This window comes from Salvelinus sp. IW2-2015, linkage group LG5, assembly GCF_002910315.2.
Source record: "Salvelinus sp. IW2-2015 linkage group LG5, ASM291031v2, whole genome shotgun sequence".
Classification (NCBI taxonomy): Eukaryota; Metazoa; Chordata; class Actinopteri; order Salmoniformes; family Salmonidae; genus Salvelinus; species Salvelinus sp. IW2-2015.
The window spans coordinates 33,480,718-33,495,346 of record NC_036844.1 but is presented as its reverse complement, the minus strand read 5'-3'; the positions used below and the strand labels follow the sequence as shown (position 1 = coordinate 33,495,346).

At 43.7% G+C, this 14,629-nt stretch overlaps 1 protein-coding gene and 1 long non-coding RNA gene across 2 annotated transcripts; both read right to left on the bottom strand.

The window, feature by feature from the left end:
- Positions 1-3: 3 nt before the first annotated feature.
- Positions 4-5,445, bottom strand: LOC111964392 (uncharacterized). The gene is made up of 4 exons (XR_002877375.2): positions 5,303-5,445; positions 1,338-1,441; positions 1,203-1,246; positions 4-720 (listed from the first exon to the last, which is right to left on the bottom strand). It is a non-coding gene; the product is annotated as an uncharacterized lncRNA (long non-coding RNA).
- A 285-nt stretch (positions 5,446-5,730) lies between these two features.
- Positions 5,731-12,761, bottom strand: oatx (organic anion transporter X). Its single transcript, XM_023988285.2, is given in 14 exon segments — positions 5,731-6,481; positions 6,558-6,764; positions 8,743-8,818; positions 8,821-8,850; positions 8,989-9,071; positions 9,073-9,150; positions 9,152-9,199; positions 9,324-9,424; positions 9,426-9,440; positions 9,792-9,915; positions 10,071-10,239; positions 10,732-10,886; positions 11,723-11,826; positions 12,096-12,761. Coding segments are annotated over 14 exon segments (1,728 nt in total). The 5' UTR covers positions 12,516-12,761; the 3' UTR covers positions 5,731-6,363.
- Positions 12,762-14,629: the final 1,868 nt, after the last annotated feature.

Sequence of the window (14,629 nt, the reverse complement as noted above, 5' to 3'; positions counted from 1 at the left end):
GGTATTCGCAGCCGGACTTGACGTAGGGTCAGTTATCCGCAGCAGGACTGACGTAGGGGTCAGTATCCGCAGCAGGACTGACGTAGGGGTCAGTATGCGCAGCCGGACTGAAGTAAGGGGGGGGTATTCGCAAGCCGGACTGACGTAGGGGTCAGTATCCGCAGCAGGACTGACTAGGGGTCAGTATCCGCAGCAGGACTGACGTAGGGGTCAGTATGCGCAGCCGGACTGACGTAGGGGTCAGTATGCGCAGCCGGACTGACGTAGGGGTCAGTATCCGCAGCCGGACTGACGTAGGGGTCAGTATCCGCAGCCGGACTGACGTAGGGGTCAGTATCCGCAGCAGGACTGACGTAGGGGTTAGTATGCGCAGCCGGACTGACGTAGGGGTCAGTATCCGCAGCAGACTGACGTAGGGTCAGTTTCCGCAGCCAGACTGACGTAGGGGTCAGTATCTGCAGCAGGACTGACGTAGGGGTCAGTATCTGCAGCCGGGACTGTGTGGAGAGAAGGACAACCAGACAGATCTGTCAAGGAGTCCATCTGGCTCATTACTGTCCAGTACTGGGCAAGATGGAGTCACTCCAGAATCAGATCTGAAGAGAAGGAAGTTACACTGGCTTGGATTCTGCTCCGCTGGGCTGGTAATGGCAGGCTTATTTAGGATAATGYKATGGTTGTCTTCCTTTTCTGCCAGCAAATCATTTGCGGGTGGAATACCTGTGAACCCAAGATAAAATGGTGTACAGTAAAAGATGCTGTGTTGTTTGGTGACAAATGAAAGCAGGAAGTATTTCAGAAGTCTGTCACTGAATCACAAGCGTTTATGTTTAGGAGTAAAAACCAGTTATTCTTGTGTTGCTATTGTGACAGTACACTGCAGCTATGTTTAGCTGTAGGACTGCTTTACTGGAAGTTAGGACTCAAGCTCAGTATCACATAGTATTCACTTCCTTGACCTCATTGACCTTGAGTAACTCTTTAATGAATGGCACGGAACAAATCTTGTTTAGCATGATAAAATATTGTTAATTGGTGAGATGTTGAAAGGTAAGCTGTTTAGCTGGAACACTGTGTCTGAGCCAATCAAATATGGCCTGTCATTACACAAGTACAGTCATAGTTCTAACAAAACTCATCTGATCCCTATCTTTATCATTATAAAATATGTAACTGTTATCATGATGAGCACAAGGGCCTACCTTTGCTATGACTTCCTGTATCAGGTGTATCATGTATCAAATCCCTTGAAGACAAGTGTAAAAACAAAGAATTAGAATCCCCAAGAACGTGTCAGGTGTTTGGTAAAACAAGTGGACATCACGAGGATCACTCACCGATCAGAAGAGAGCTGGATCTGTGGGCTCCCTCCAGCCCGCTTGTAGCGTGTCCGTGGTTTAGGTACTGGCACAGGCATGTCTGGACCGAGGGGGGCAGACATCTATTTCACAGTAGGAGATATTACTGTAGGTCACAAACACATGTCTGAAATAACTTTTTTTCCCCCCAGACATGTAGATTTGAAAGTTACTCAAGTAAAAGTGAAAGTCAGCCAGTAAAATACTACTTGAGTAAAAGTCTAAAAGTATATGGTTTTAAATATACTTAAGTATCACAAGTAAAAGTATAAATAATTTAAAATTACTTATATTAAGCAAAGAAGACGGCACCATTTGTCTTGTTATAAAAATGTCCGATGTCCGGATAGCCAGGGGCACATTCCAACACTCAGACATTATTTATAAAAGATGCATTGTGTTTAGTGAGTCCGCCAGATCAGAGGCAGTATGAATGACCACGTGTTCTCTTGATAAGTGCGTGACAATTTTCCTGTACTGCTAAGCATTCAAAATATAATGAGTACTTTGGGTGTAAGGGAAAATGTATGGAGTAAAAAGTGCAATATTTTATTGAGAAACGCAGTGAATTTAAAGTAAAAGTTGTCAAGTAGTGATACTCCAAAAAACGACTTAAGTAGAACTTCTTTTTACTTAAGTACTTTACACCACTGATACCCCATGACAAAGCGAAAACAGGTTTAGAAAATTTTGCAAATGTATATAAAAAAACAAACTGAAATACCTTATTTACATAAGTATTCAGACTCTTTGCTATGGGACTCAAAATTAAGCTCAGGAACATCGTGTTTCCATTGATCATCCTTGAGATGTTTCTACAACTTGATTGGAGTCCACCTGTTGTAAATTCAATTGATTGGACATGATTTGGGAAGGCACACACACCTGTCTATAAGGTCCCACAGTTGACACTGCATGTCAGAGCAAAAACCATGAGGTCGAAGGAATTGTCCGTAGAGCTCCGAGACAGGAGTGTGTCGAGGCACAGACTTGGGAAAGGGTACTAAAAATGTTCTGCAGCATTGAAGGTCCCCAAGAACACAGTGGCCTTCATCATTATAAAATGGAAGAAYTTTGGAACCACCAACACTCTTCCTAGAGCTGGCCYCCCGGCCAAACTGAGCAATCGGGGGAGAAGGGCCTTGGTCAGGGAGGCGACCAAGAACCCGATGGTCACTCTGACAGAGCTCCAGAGTTCGTCTGTGGGGGTGGGAGAACCTTCCAGAAGGACAGCCATCTATGCAGCACTCCACCAATTWGGCCTTTATGGTAGAGTGGCCAGACGGAAGCCACTCCTCAGTAAAAGGCACATTACAGCCCGCTTAGAGTTTGCCAAAAGACACCTAAAGACTCTCATTCCATCAGAAACAAGATTCTCTGGTCTGATGAAACTAAGATTGAAATCTTTGTGCCAGGAAACCTGGCACCTACTCTACGGTGAAGCAGCATCATGATGTGGGGATGTTTTTCAGCGGAAGGGACTGGGAGACTAGTCAGGATCGAGGGAAAGATGAACAGAGCAAAGTACAGAGAGATCCTTGATGAATACCTGCTCCAGAACGCTCAYGGCCTCAGACTGGGGCGACGGCTCCCTTCCAACAGTACAACGACACTTAGCACACAGCCAAAACAACGCAGGAGTGGCTTCGGGTCAAGTCTCTGAATGTCCTTGAGTGGCCCAACTAGTGCCAGGACTTGAACCCGATCGAACATCTCTGGAGAGACCAGAAAATAGCTGTGCAGCGACGCTCCCCATACAACCTGACAGAGTTTTAGAGGATCTGAAGAGAAGAATGGGAGAAACTCCCAAAATACAAGTGTGCCAAGCTTGTAGCATCCTACCCAAGAAGACTCGAGGCTGTAATCGCTGCTTAAGGTGCTTCAACAAAGTACTGAGTAAAGGGTCCGAATACTTATGTAAATATGATATTTAGGTTATTTTTTGTAATCCTGTTTTTGCTTTGTCATTATGGAGTATTGTGTGCAGATTGACAAGGGGGAACATTTATTTTATCCATTTTAGATTAAGACTAACTTAAAAAGTGAAAAAAGTAAAGGGGTCTGAATACTTTCCGAATGCACTGTACATGACCCTCATTTGTTTATATACACTACATGACCTATTATTTATATCACTACTGAGCTCATTAGTTTATATACACTACATGACCCTCATTAGTTTATATACACTACATGACCCTCATTAGTTTATATACACTACATGACCAAAAGTATATGGGCACCTGCTCGTCGAACATCTCATTGCAAAATCATGGGCATTAATATGGAGTTACATTTACATTTACATTTAAAGTCATTTAGCAGACGCTCTTATCCAGAGCGACTTACCTTTGCTGCTATAACAGCCTCCACTCTTCTGGGAAGGCTTTCCACTAGATGTTGGAACATTGCTGCGTGGACTTGCTTCCATTCAGCCACAAGAGCATTAGTGAGGTCGGGCACTGATGTTGGGCGATTAGGCCTGGCTCGCAGTCGGCGTTCCAATTTATCCCAAAGGTGTTCGTTGGAGTTGAAGTAAGGGCTCTGTGCAGGCCAGTCAAYTTCTTACACACCGATCTTGACAAKCCATTTCTGTATTGACCTCGCTTTGTGCACTGGGGTATTGTCATGCTGAAACAGGAAAGGGCCTTCCTCAAACTGTTGCCACAAAGTTGGAAGCACAGAATCGTCTAGAATGTCATTGTATGCTGTAGCGTTAAGATTTCCTTTCACTGGAACTAAGGGGCCTAGCCAGATCCATGAAAAACAGCCCCAGACCATTATTCCTTCTCCACCAAACTTTACAGTTGGCACTATGCATTGTGGCAGGTAGCACTCTCCTGGCATCCGCCAAACCCAGATACGTCCATCAGACTGCCAGATGGTGAAGCCTGATTCATCACTCCAGAGAACGCTTTCCACTGCTCCAGAGTCCAATAGCGGTGAGCTTTACACCACTCCAGCAGACACTTGGCATTGCGCATGGTGATCTTAGGCTTGTGTGCGGCTGCTCGGCCATGGAAACCCATTTCATGAAGCTCCTGAGGAACAGTTATTGTGCTGACATTGCTTTCAGAGGCAGTTTGGAACTCGGTAGTGAGTGTTGWGGACAGACGATTTTACGCACTTCAGCACTCGGCGGTCCCGCTCTGTGAGCTTGTGTGGCCTATCACTTATSGGCTGAGTTGTTGCTCCTAGATGATTCCACTGCTCAATAACAGCARGTACAGTTGACCAGGGCAGCTTTAGCAAGGCAGAAATTTGATGAACTGACTTGTTGGAAAGGTGTCATCCTATGATTGTGCCACATTGAAAGTCACTGAGCTCGTCAGTACGGCCATTCTACTGCCAATGTTTGTCTATGGCGATTGCATGGCTGTGTGCTCGATTGTATACACCTGTCAGCAACGGGTGTGGCTGAAATAACCGAATCCTAAATGTTACAGCAACTATTATCACGTTATTACTTTTAATAATGTCTTGGATTGACGTGTAGGCCTACCGAGACAGATTCTGGAGGTCATTTCATTGCCTTTTTCTACTCAAAGTGTATAGGTAGGCAGGCTATGGTTGCTGTTTATTTTAACATTTCACATGGCCTACAAAAACTTTGCGTTCCAGTTTTGTAAATACATTAAAATATTGTTATGATTATTTGATGGGGGGAAAAACTGTGTGTGACTATGCGTTAATAGTTCGTGTTGGAAATGTTGCTCTCAACTACAGTCGTTTAAAGCTTATAAGCTCTGAATCACAGTTACGGGTACATTCATGCTGTTCTGTTCAAAGGTGACAAACACCGTAGGCTACTGCATTTGTTTCGAGCACGTGACATAACTAGGACTGAAAATGAAAGGCTATATTTCTGTATAACTCAACGGTGTTGAGAAAATCCTAAATTAAATGTTACATAAATGATTTGGTAGGCCTAATTAAAATCTTACCTTATCGTTACTCTTCTGTTCTTGTTCAAATGCGATGTTCCGTTCAAAAGAGAACTGGAAAGGTTACCTTCCTGATACTGAAGAGGTTTGTGGTGGCTGTTTTACTTTCTGTCGACGACGACAGTGTGTAGCCTATGCGGGTAAAATCTGTACAGCGCGGTCTCACCTGTATTACCTGTTCGGTGGCTGAGCAAGGTCAGCAGCTGGGCAGGGTTACTAAACGAGTATTAGCACATAGATAACATCAAAGTTCAATCATTGTAACTTATTCATGAGTCAATAAATAGCTCAATTAACCATACCTATTTAGCATGTACTTGGGCATGTTCAGTGCGCACGAACACATTAATTGAATATTGTCCCTTGGGGACTACTGGCTTCTTTCTACCTTTTAAGAGCTGCACAAAACAAAATGTCAAGACAACAACTGCTGAACCACATAGGCCTACTGTTTATTTTTGATGAAGCTACAATAACGCCCCTAGACAGCCAACACATTTCAAGTTCTAAATCTTGTTCTATAATGACCAATCAAAAATAGTTCCACAAATGTTGCAAATGTCATAAAAACAATCACCATAAACTGCATGTTGAAGTCATAAAATATCACGTAAAAGTGTCTAATTTATTATCTATCTACATTTTGAATAAAAAATGTAGGTAACAAAAACAAATCACATACAGTGAATATACAAGTGAAGGTTTCCAAGTATTTTGGTTACAATTGAGACAAACTGTAAAATTATATGAGATTGGCAGCAGTTGTCAACAGGATCACTGTTGATCATTTCAACCTTGTGCCAAAGAAACCATACATCAATCAGACAAAGACAAATTGAACAATGATGGCTTAGCAAAGAAACACCAGTATCTCCTGCATACCACAATCAACTTTTCGGTTCTAATCTGTTTCCATTTTGGATTCAATTAAATAATCTAGTTCTCTAAACAGTTGAATGCATCTGTCTTTAATTTGCTACCCAGCGTATACAGTTTGCTAGCGTTTACCGACACAGTAAAATCCTACCACCTCTTCTACATTATTCTGATCAGATTGTTTCTCACAGAGCATTGAGTCCCGTGATTTCCCCATCCCCCTCAACTGCTCCCTTCTTCATCTCCCGAAGAGACACTGCCTCCTTTTTAGCCAGTTTCTCTGCATCCAGCTTCTCATTAGCCCTGGAAAGCATTTTCATCATATTTCAAAACATGTCAGAGGTAAATGATATGCAGAGTCACAGCCTCACAACCTTACCATTTCTCCTCCACATCCTCAATGGTGTCAGGAAGAGGGATGTTGAGGGTTTCAGGGAGGAAGAAGGCGATGATGCCAGCCACCACCGCAGCACCTCCATAGATCATACTGGGCAGAGCGGGCAGCATCTCTTCCAGGATCAGCACAGCGGGCGCTGCCATGGAGCCCACCCTGGCCATGGTGGAGGTAAATCCCATTCCTGTCTGTCTGCAGGGGGAGGTGGAGGAGAGAGGGGGAGGAGGATTCGGAAGAGGAGGAGAGAGGGGGAGGAGGATGCGGAGAAGTTGGGAAATTGCAAATTAAACACAGAAATACATAATTTACCTAAGTTTTCACACCCCTGAGTCAATACATGTTAGAATCACCTTTGGCAGCGATTACAGCTGTGAGTCTTTCTGGGTAAGTCTCTAAGAGCTTTGCAACACTGGATTGTGCAAACGCTTTGCCCATTTTGATATTTTTGAAATGATTTAAGCTCTGTCAAGTTGGTTGTTGATCATTGCTAGACAACCATTTTCAGGTCTTGCTTAGATTTTCAGCCTATTAAGTCAAAATTGTAACTCAGCCACTCAGGAACATTCACTGTCTTCTTGGTAAGCAACTCCAGTGTAGATGTGGCTTTTTTTTAGGTTATTGTCCGCTGAAAGTGAATTATCTCCTTGTGTCTAGTGGAAAGCAAACTGATCAAGGTTTTCCTCTAGGATTTTGCCTTTACTTTAGTGTTGGCAAACAGAATGCATGTTTTGGAATATTTGTTATTCCGTTCAGGCTTCCTTCTTTTCACTATGTCCATTAGGTTAGTATTGTGGAGCAACTACAATGTTGTTTGATCCATCCTCAGTCTTTCTCCTAACAGCCATTAAACTCTGTAACTGTTTTTAAAGTCACCATTGCTCATGTGTCACCATTGGCCTCAATCCCTGAGCGATTCCTTCCTCTCTGGCAGAGTTAGGAAGGACGCCTGTATCTTTGTAGTGACTGGTTATATTGATACACCATCAAGTGCATTTAATAACTTCATCATGCTCAAAGGGATATTTCATGTCTGCTTTGATATCCCCCTAATGAAGTGGTAACTGATTGACGTGCTTGTCTAAATGAAGTGGTCCTGATGACAGTGTTGTCTAATGGTGGTACCTGATGACGGTGTTGTCTAATGAAGTGGTACCTGATGACGGTGTTGTCTAATGTGGTATGTGACGGTGTTGTCTAATGAGTGGTCCTGATGACAGTGTTGTCTAATGAAGTGGTACCTGATGACGGTGTTGTCTAATGAAGTGGTACCTGATGACGGTGTTGTCTAATGAATTGGTACTGATGACGGTGTTATCTAATGAAGTGGTACCTGATGACGGTGTTGTCTAATGAAGTGGGTTCTGATGACGGTGTTGTTAATGAAGTGTACCTGATGACGGTGTTGTCTAATGAAGTGGTACCTGATGACGGGGTTTGTTCAATGAAGTGGTACCTGATGACGGTGTTGTCTAATGAAGTGGTACCTGATGACGGTGTTGTCTAATGAAGTGGTACCTGATGAACGGTGTTTGTCTAATGAAGTGGTACCTGATGACGGTGTTGTCTAATGAAGTGGTACCTGATGACGGTGTTGTCTAATGAGAGTGGTACCTGATGACGTGTTGTCTAATGAAGTGGTCCTGATGACGGTATTGTCTAATGAAAGTGGTACCTGATGACGGTGTTGTCTAATGAAGGTGGTACCTGATGACGGTGTTGTCTATGAAGTGGTACCTGATGACGGTGTTGTTAATGAAGTGGTACCTGATGACGGTGTTGTCTAATGAAGTGGTACCTGATGGCGGTATTGTCTAATGAAGTGGTACCTGATGACGGTGTTGTCTAATGAAGTGGTACCGTTGATGACGGTGTTGTCTAGATGAAGTGTGGTATACTGATGACGGTGTTGTCTAATGAAGTGGTACCTGATGACGGTATTGTCTAATGAAGTGGACCTGATGACGGTGTTGTCTAATGAAGTGGTACCTGATGACGGTGTTATCTAATGAAGTGGTACCTGATGACGGTGTTGTCTAATGAAGTGGTACTGATGACGGTGTGTCTAATGAAGTGGTACCTGATGACGGTGTTGTCTAATGAAGTGGTACCTGATGACGGTGTTGTCTAATGAAGTGGTACCTGATGACGGTGTTGTCTAATGAAGTGGTACCTGATGACGGTGGGGTAAAGCTCTCCAGTAAACAGATAAATACAGGTGAAGGATGCAGAGGTGAAGGCCTTCCCAGACAAGCCAGAGTAGTCCTAATAGACTGCATGTCTGTGTTGGGATCAAAGGGGTTGTCATTGCCAATCCTTGTCAATAACTGTTCTCAATTAGATTATCAGAGACAAGACCAATGGCATTTAATTAGACGAGCAGCACAGTAGCCAACACAAAGTTGTGTGACAATCTAACCTGTGGGGACGAAGATGTTGGCGAATATCATCAGGGCAGACATGAGGAGACATGTTCCCTGAGTGATCCTCCGACCAAGAAGGTAAGACTCCCCAGAGCCACCAGCTTGGCGGGAAGTCCACCAGCCCAAAGATGATCTGGATCAGGTAGATGTTCATCCCAACTTCTGCAGTCCATTGCTAGGCCGTAGTAGGCAAAACTGGTAGAGAACCTGTAGGTTGAGAGGTCAATTCGGATCACTGGAAGGTTTTTGTAGATAAGAATAGGCACAAAGGTAACTGGAATGACAAATGAACCTTACCAAACAATGCACTTTACCAAACAATGAACCTTACCAAACAACCATAAGACAGAGAGATATTCTTCTCATCACTGTGGTGCGTATCAAGTCGTATGCTGTGTGGGTGGTCTTACTCGACTGGACCTCTTTGTGCACTGTGACATTCCAGAACCTGTAATCACACACATGTACATGCACAAACACGCACACACACATTGCCACACACACACACCATAGCCGCATGCACACATTCACAGACAGACAACCACACACACACACACACACACACACACACACACACACACACACACACACACACACACACACCACACACACACACACACACACACACACACACACAGCACACACACACACACACACACACACACACACACACACACACACAGACAGACAGACACACACGCAGGTCATAATCCTTCTCTGAGCTCCAAGATCACCTCACCATTCCAGGAACCTCTCAATATGCCTGTATCCTTCGTTGTACCCCAGCCAGCTCTCTCACCTCCAGGGTGATCTTCTCTACCATATCAGGTTTGCGGTTGATCCTGGCCACACGGTGGATGTGTTTCAGGGCCTCGTCAGACCTGCGATTTAGCACTAGCCAGCGGGCAGACTCAGAGTACCACCTTAGGACCAGTTAGGAAAACACAAGAGACATTGTCTCTGGAAACCTTTCAAAGACTGCCATTCACCCATCAATCAAAAGATGAGACATCCTGAATTGTTCATTCATGATATGGATAAGTCCCTGTATAGTGGTGCAGTAAAATGGTACGCTCACCAGCTATAGAGGAAGAAGAGGAAGAAGGGAGCGCAGACAGCCACCTGCAGCTTGCGCCAGTCCCTGAGGCTGTGGGCGATGCCCGCCAGGACCATCTGGCCGAAGGTGAAGAAGAAGGACGAGAGGGTGCCCACCAGAGTGCGGGACTTGGTGGGAATCCATTCCACCTCTGTGGACAGAAGTCTGTTATGACTCTGTTGTCTTGCGACAGGCAGTGGGTGGAAATGGGAACTTTCCAATGTAAAATCATCTGATTCATCTGAACTGGATTTCCCCAGGGTTTTCATTCCCGGACCCACCTCTGGCAAAAGGTAATCAATTTCCCCCTTGAAAGACTTAAAAGACAGTAACAATTTCCTTATGCTTAAAAGACAGTAACAATTTCCTTATGCTGCATGACCTGATAGTGTGCCAACTTTCACACATCACACCAAAAAAGTGTAGAGCATCTAAGCAGCATGTAGGCTAGCGGTTAAGAGCATTGGGACAGTAACCAAAAGGTCGCTGGTTTGAATGGTGAAAAATCTGCCGATGTGCCCTTGAGCAAGTCACTTAACCATAATTGCTCCTGTAAGTCGCTCTGGATAAGAGCGTCTGCTAAATGACTCAAATGTAAGTCTCTAGGTGTATGGGCTATAGGTGGGGTTGTAGGGAGACTCACTGAGAGAGACTGTGTTGAGGATCACCCCAGATACTGCCATGCCTGTCATGAAGCGTAAGATACAGTAGGTCATGAAGGAAGGTGAGAAGGCTGTACAGGTGCCCAGCGTGGCTAGCTGAAAATAGGACCAGATCATCAAGGCCTTTCGCCCAAATCTAGAGGGGGAAACAAATAGGGGAAACCACAGCAACACTTGCTCAAAAGTCACAAGAACACAATGCATTGTTGTTGTTGGTGGCAACTAAGCACCAAACTCAAGCCCTACTAAATCATTGAGGAGGGAATGTTCCCTACTGTGAAGTAAATTACATGGACACACAGGTGTGCACAAATGCGCGCACACACACAGGTGTGCACAAATGCGCGCACACACACACACACACACACACACACACACCAACCACACACACACACACACACACACACACACCACACACACACACACACACACACACACACACACACACACACACACACACACACACACACACACACACACACACACACACACAGGGAAAACTTGCTTCTGTGAAATTACTAAAAGTTTTAAGTGTGTAAAAATAATAAGATAAAAGTCTGATATGTGGAGAATGTTAATCCTGTACTTTCAACCAGCTGGGCTCTATTCTGTCCAAGCACAAAGAAGATCAGGGTTCAAGCCAACAGTTGATTTTTTCTGTTAAAGAGTCAATGATGTCCTGGCAATGGATACAGTAGGCTACATCTTAATTAGTAATGTCAGACATCTATTTACAGTACTGATTTAGCTCTAGGTTACCTATTCATAATGTACACCTGCATCCATTTGTATCACATTGACCACAATCCTTCATCGGGTAAATGCAGTTCCTCTGTACAACCTCTACAGCGATAACGTGATGTTCTATAGGACAGTATGATGATTGAATTGTTGAATTCCTTTGCCGTGATGAAAATGTTGAATACAATGACGCTATAAGGTATTCCGTGTCTGTGACAGGACGCTGCTCACCTGTCTGACAGCCCTCCAAATATGATAGCCCCTGCCAGGACCCCACCCATATAAATAGTCTGGCTCATCTGTTTCATAGGACGGAGGGTACAGACCAAGTCCCACTGGAAAACAAGATCACAAACCTTTTCTTATAGGCAGGATTGTAATATCACATTCTTTGCCTTGACATCCAGCAACGTCTTAAGGGCCACTGTTAGTGAATTATTAGACCTATTGAATGATACTAATAATAATATACACGTTAATTCATAAATCATGCATCATGATCTGTTTCGCAGGAGAAGCACATGTACTTCTATTATTTTATATTATTACACCTACTAATTTATAACCCAGTACTTAAAAAATGCGCATGGACAGCTCCACTTACCTCTGAGACAACTGTGGACAGAAATTCTGTTTTGTCATAGGTCCAGCCATCCAGACATATCTCTGTCTCAAGCTGTGAAAAGTTAGCCTGATGTCCAATGACGCTTACGTTGCTTTCAAGAAGCTGCCACTGCGCCTCGACATACCTTGTACACTTGGACAATTTGGTCCCACTGGCATCCATCGGGATAAAGGCGCGAAGGAGCTCTCTGTCATCCACTTGTGATAGAGAGATGTTTTGACTACTGGCAATAGAAGTCCTATTGGGTATGGTACAGTGATGTCCAGGCATACCAGCCGTGAAATTATTCAACAGATTCTGGCTTGCCATCAGTAGACCAGGGATAGACAACAAGGTAACATGGATCCATTGGAAACGCCCGAACCCGCCAACGTCATTCAAGAGGTCCGCAAAACCCATAACGCCGATTCTGAGAGGAACAGTAGGCTAGTGTTAGTAGCCTTTAAACTGCTGTAGCAAAGTCTAAGAACAAGGCTTGCAAAAGTTCTAAAAAAAAGTTATTCGAACAGTTATTGGGAAATGATTGAGTGCCGTTATTGTCCTACAAGACAACTCCAAAGGGCCAAGTGGTTGTGATGTGGTGGCCACCGGCTCCAAATCCGCTGCTCAGCGCAGTAGTTAATTTTATACCTCTCTGAAGTTTCACCTGCTACTCCTGCACACGTTTTACAACACTACGGGAACCTCACAATTCTTAACTAGGATGTTAATGGTTGTTAGACAACAGATCTCAGATCGAGGTCAGTTGTATTCCTTGAGGGAACGTGACTGCATGAGATTCTGTGAATTTGTATGTGTCCCAAAAAGCCTATAGGTCTATAGAAACAGTGTGACATAGACGTGAATAATAACGGTGATGTTGAATAATATTATTATCCCCATATTGGAGTTATAATCTAGACTCTCCTTCAAAACTAATGAATGCCACGTAATCGGGTTACACAAAAGCAAAGCAAAAAAGCAACAACAAAAAAAGCCCCACAAAAGCAAAGCCTTTATAATGGAATTTCACAGCAAGGGCTTGTAATGACATGCAAGGGCTCAGAGAGAAACTCATTGACATTATAATCCAGCTATGCCACTCAAAGGCGTTGTTTTAGCATGTTACGTTTTCAATTCAGCCCTAGTTCATCTCAAATTAGCCTATTGGTGACGTTGGTGTAAGGATTCCTCAGATTCAGGCATAGAGTTCATGGAAAGGTTTTAGAATATGTACACACAGGCATCATATACTGTATCTTCCTTTGAGATATCCAAGGGGGCCAACCCATGCTACAGACCCACTGCTTGTGTACATAGACGGCTATAAAGTGGCTGCACCCGATTGTACATAAACAAGGGACGCCCTTGAGCAAGGTACTTAACCCTAATTACTTCGGAGCGCCGCTATAATGGCAGACCCTGGCCGTGACCTCACTCTCCAAGTGTTTCTCAGGGAGAGTTGGGATATGGAAAAAATACATTTCCAATTCACACTTGCACATGTGTGAAATAGTACAAATAAGCACCCACCAAATTAAACTTTTTAAATATTGACAACAGGGGTCCTGTGACTGTTAAAAGCTCACAGGGCTGAGGAATCATTGACAACATAAGACACTTTACTCTGTGGCCTATAGCTACATCCGGATCCTTCCCTCTCTCGTATCGTCTATTGGCCAATGATATGAGTTATATCATCTCCACCATTCATCACTGATTCATCACTGATTGACCCCACTCATCATCCAGGGTCAGATTACCCATCAGGCTCATGCCCAGGCCCCCCCCCCCCCACTGATGTTATGTAAAGAACCTGGCATAAACTATGGCAAAATATGTAGAATTTCATGAAATTAGCATTAAAATGTAATTATTGTTTTAGCCACAAGGAAAAATGTGTAGAATTATAGGAAATTAGTTAACAGCAACATATTCCCTCGGCCACCTAGAGGGGCCCTTTCATCACCATCATATGTGTTTGTGCATCAGAGTCTCTTTGGATAAAGTGTCTGCTAAATGGCATATTATATTAAACTAATAACTCTTACGGGATGACTTCTAGATTGGAAGTACCAACCACATTTCATCTAGTTGTGGCTCAAGCAATTTCAGTCAGTCATTCACTCGATGTTCAAAACCAAAATTGTTGCTTTTTCCCCCTCATTGCTTCAATCTACTGTTTGGAAGAGCGAACTGGAGCCTAACTACATAACGGAAATATGTTTCCCTGTTCCCCCCACAAATTACAAATAGCTGGGGATGAAAATAAAATAGGCTGTTCTCTCATCCCATCTCAGCAGATCTCATTTATAACAACAAAAATAGAGACTTGGCTGATGAGTCACTCCCTGGTTATACATTGCCTTTGTGTGCCGCAAAATGGATGTCATGGTTTAAAATATTACACACACTGTCAGTACGAGACACACATTACATTCTCTGTGACATAAGCACATTAATTTGACATTTGGGTTCATGACCACCTAGTCATTGGCTTGGAGGAACAGTACATTCCATACTAGTTTCTTTCC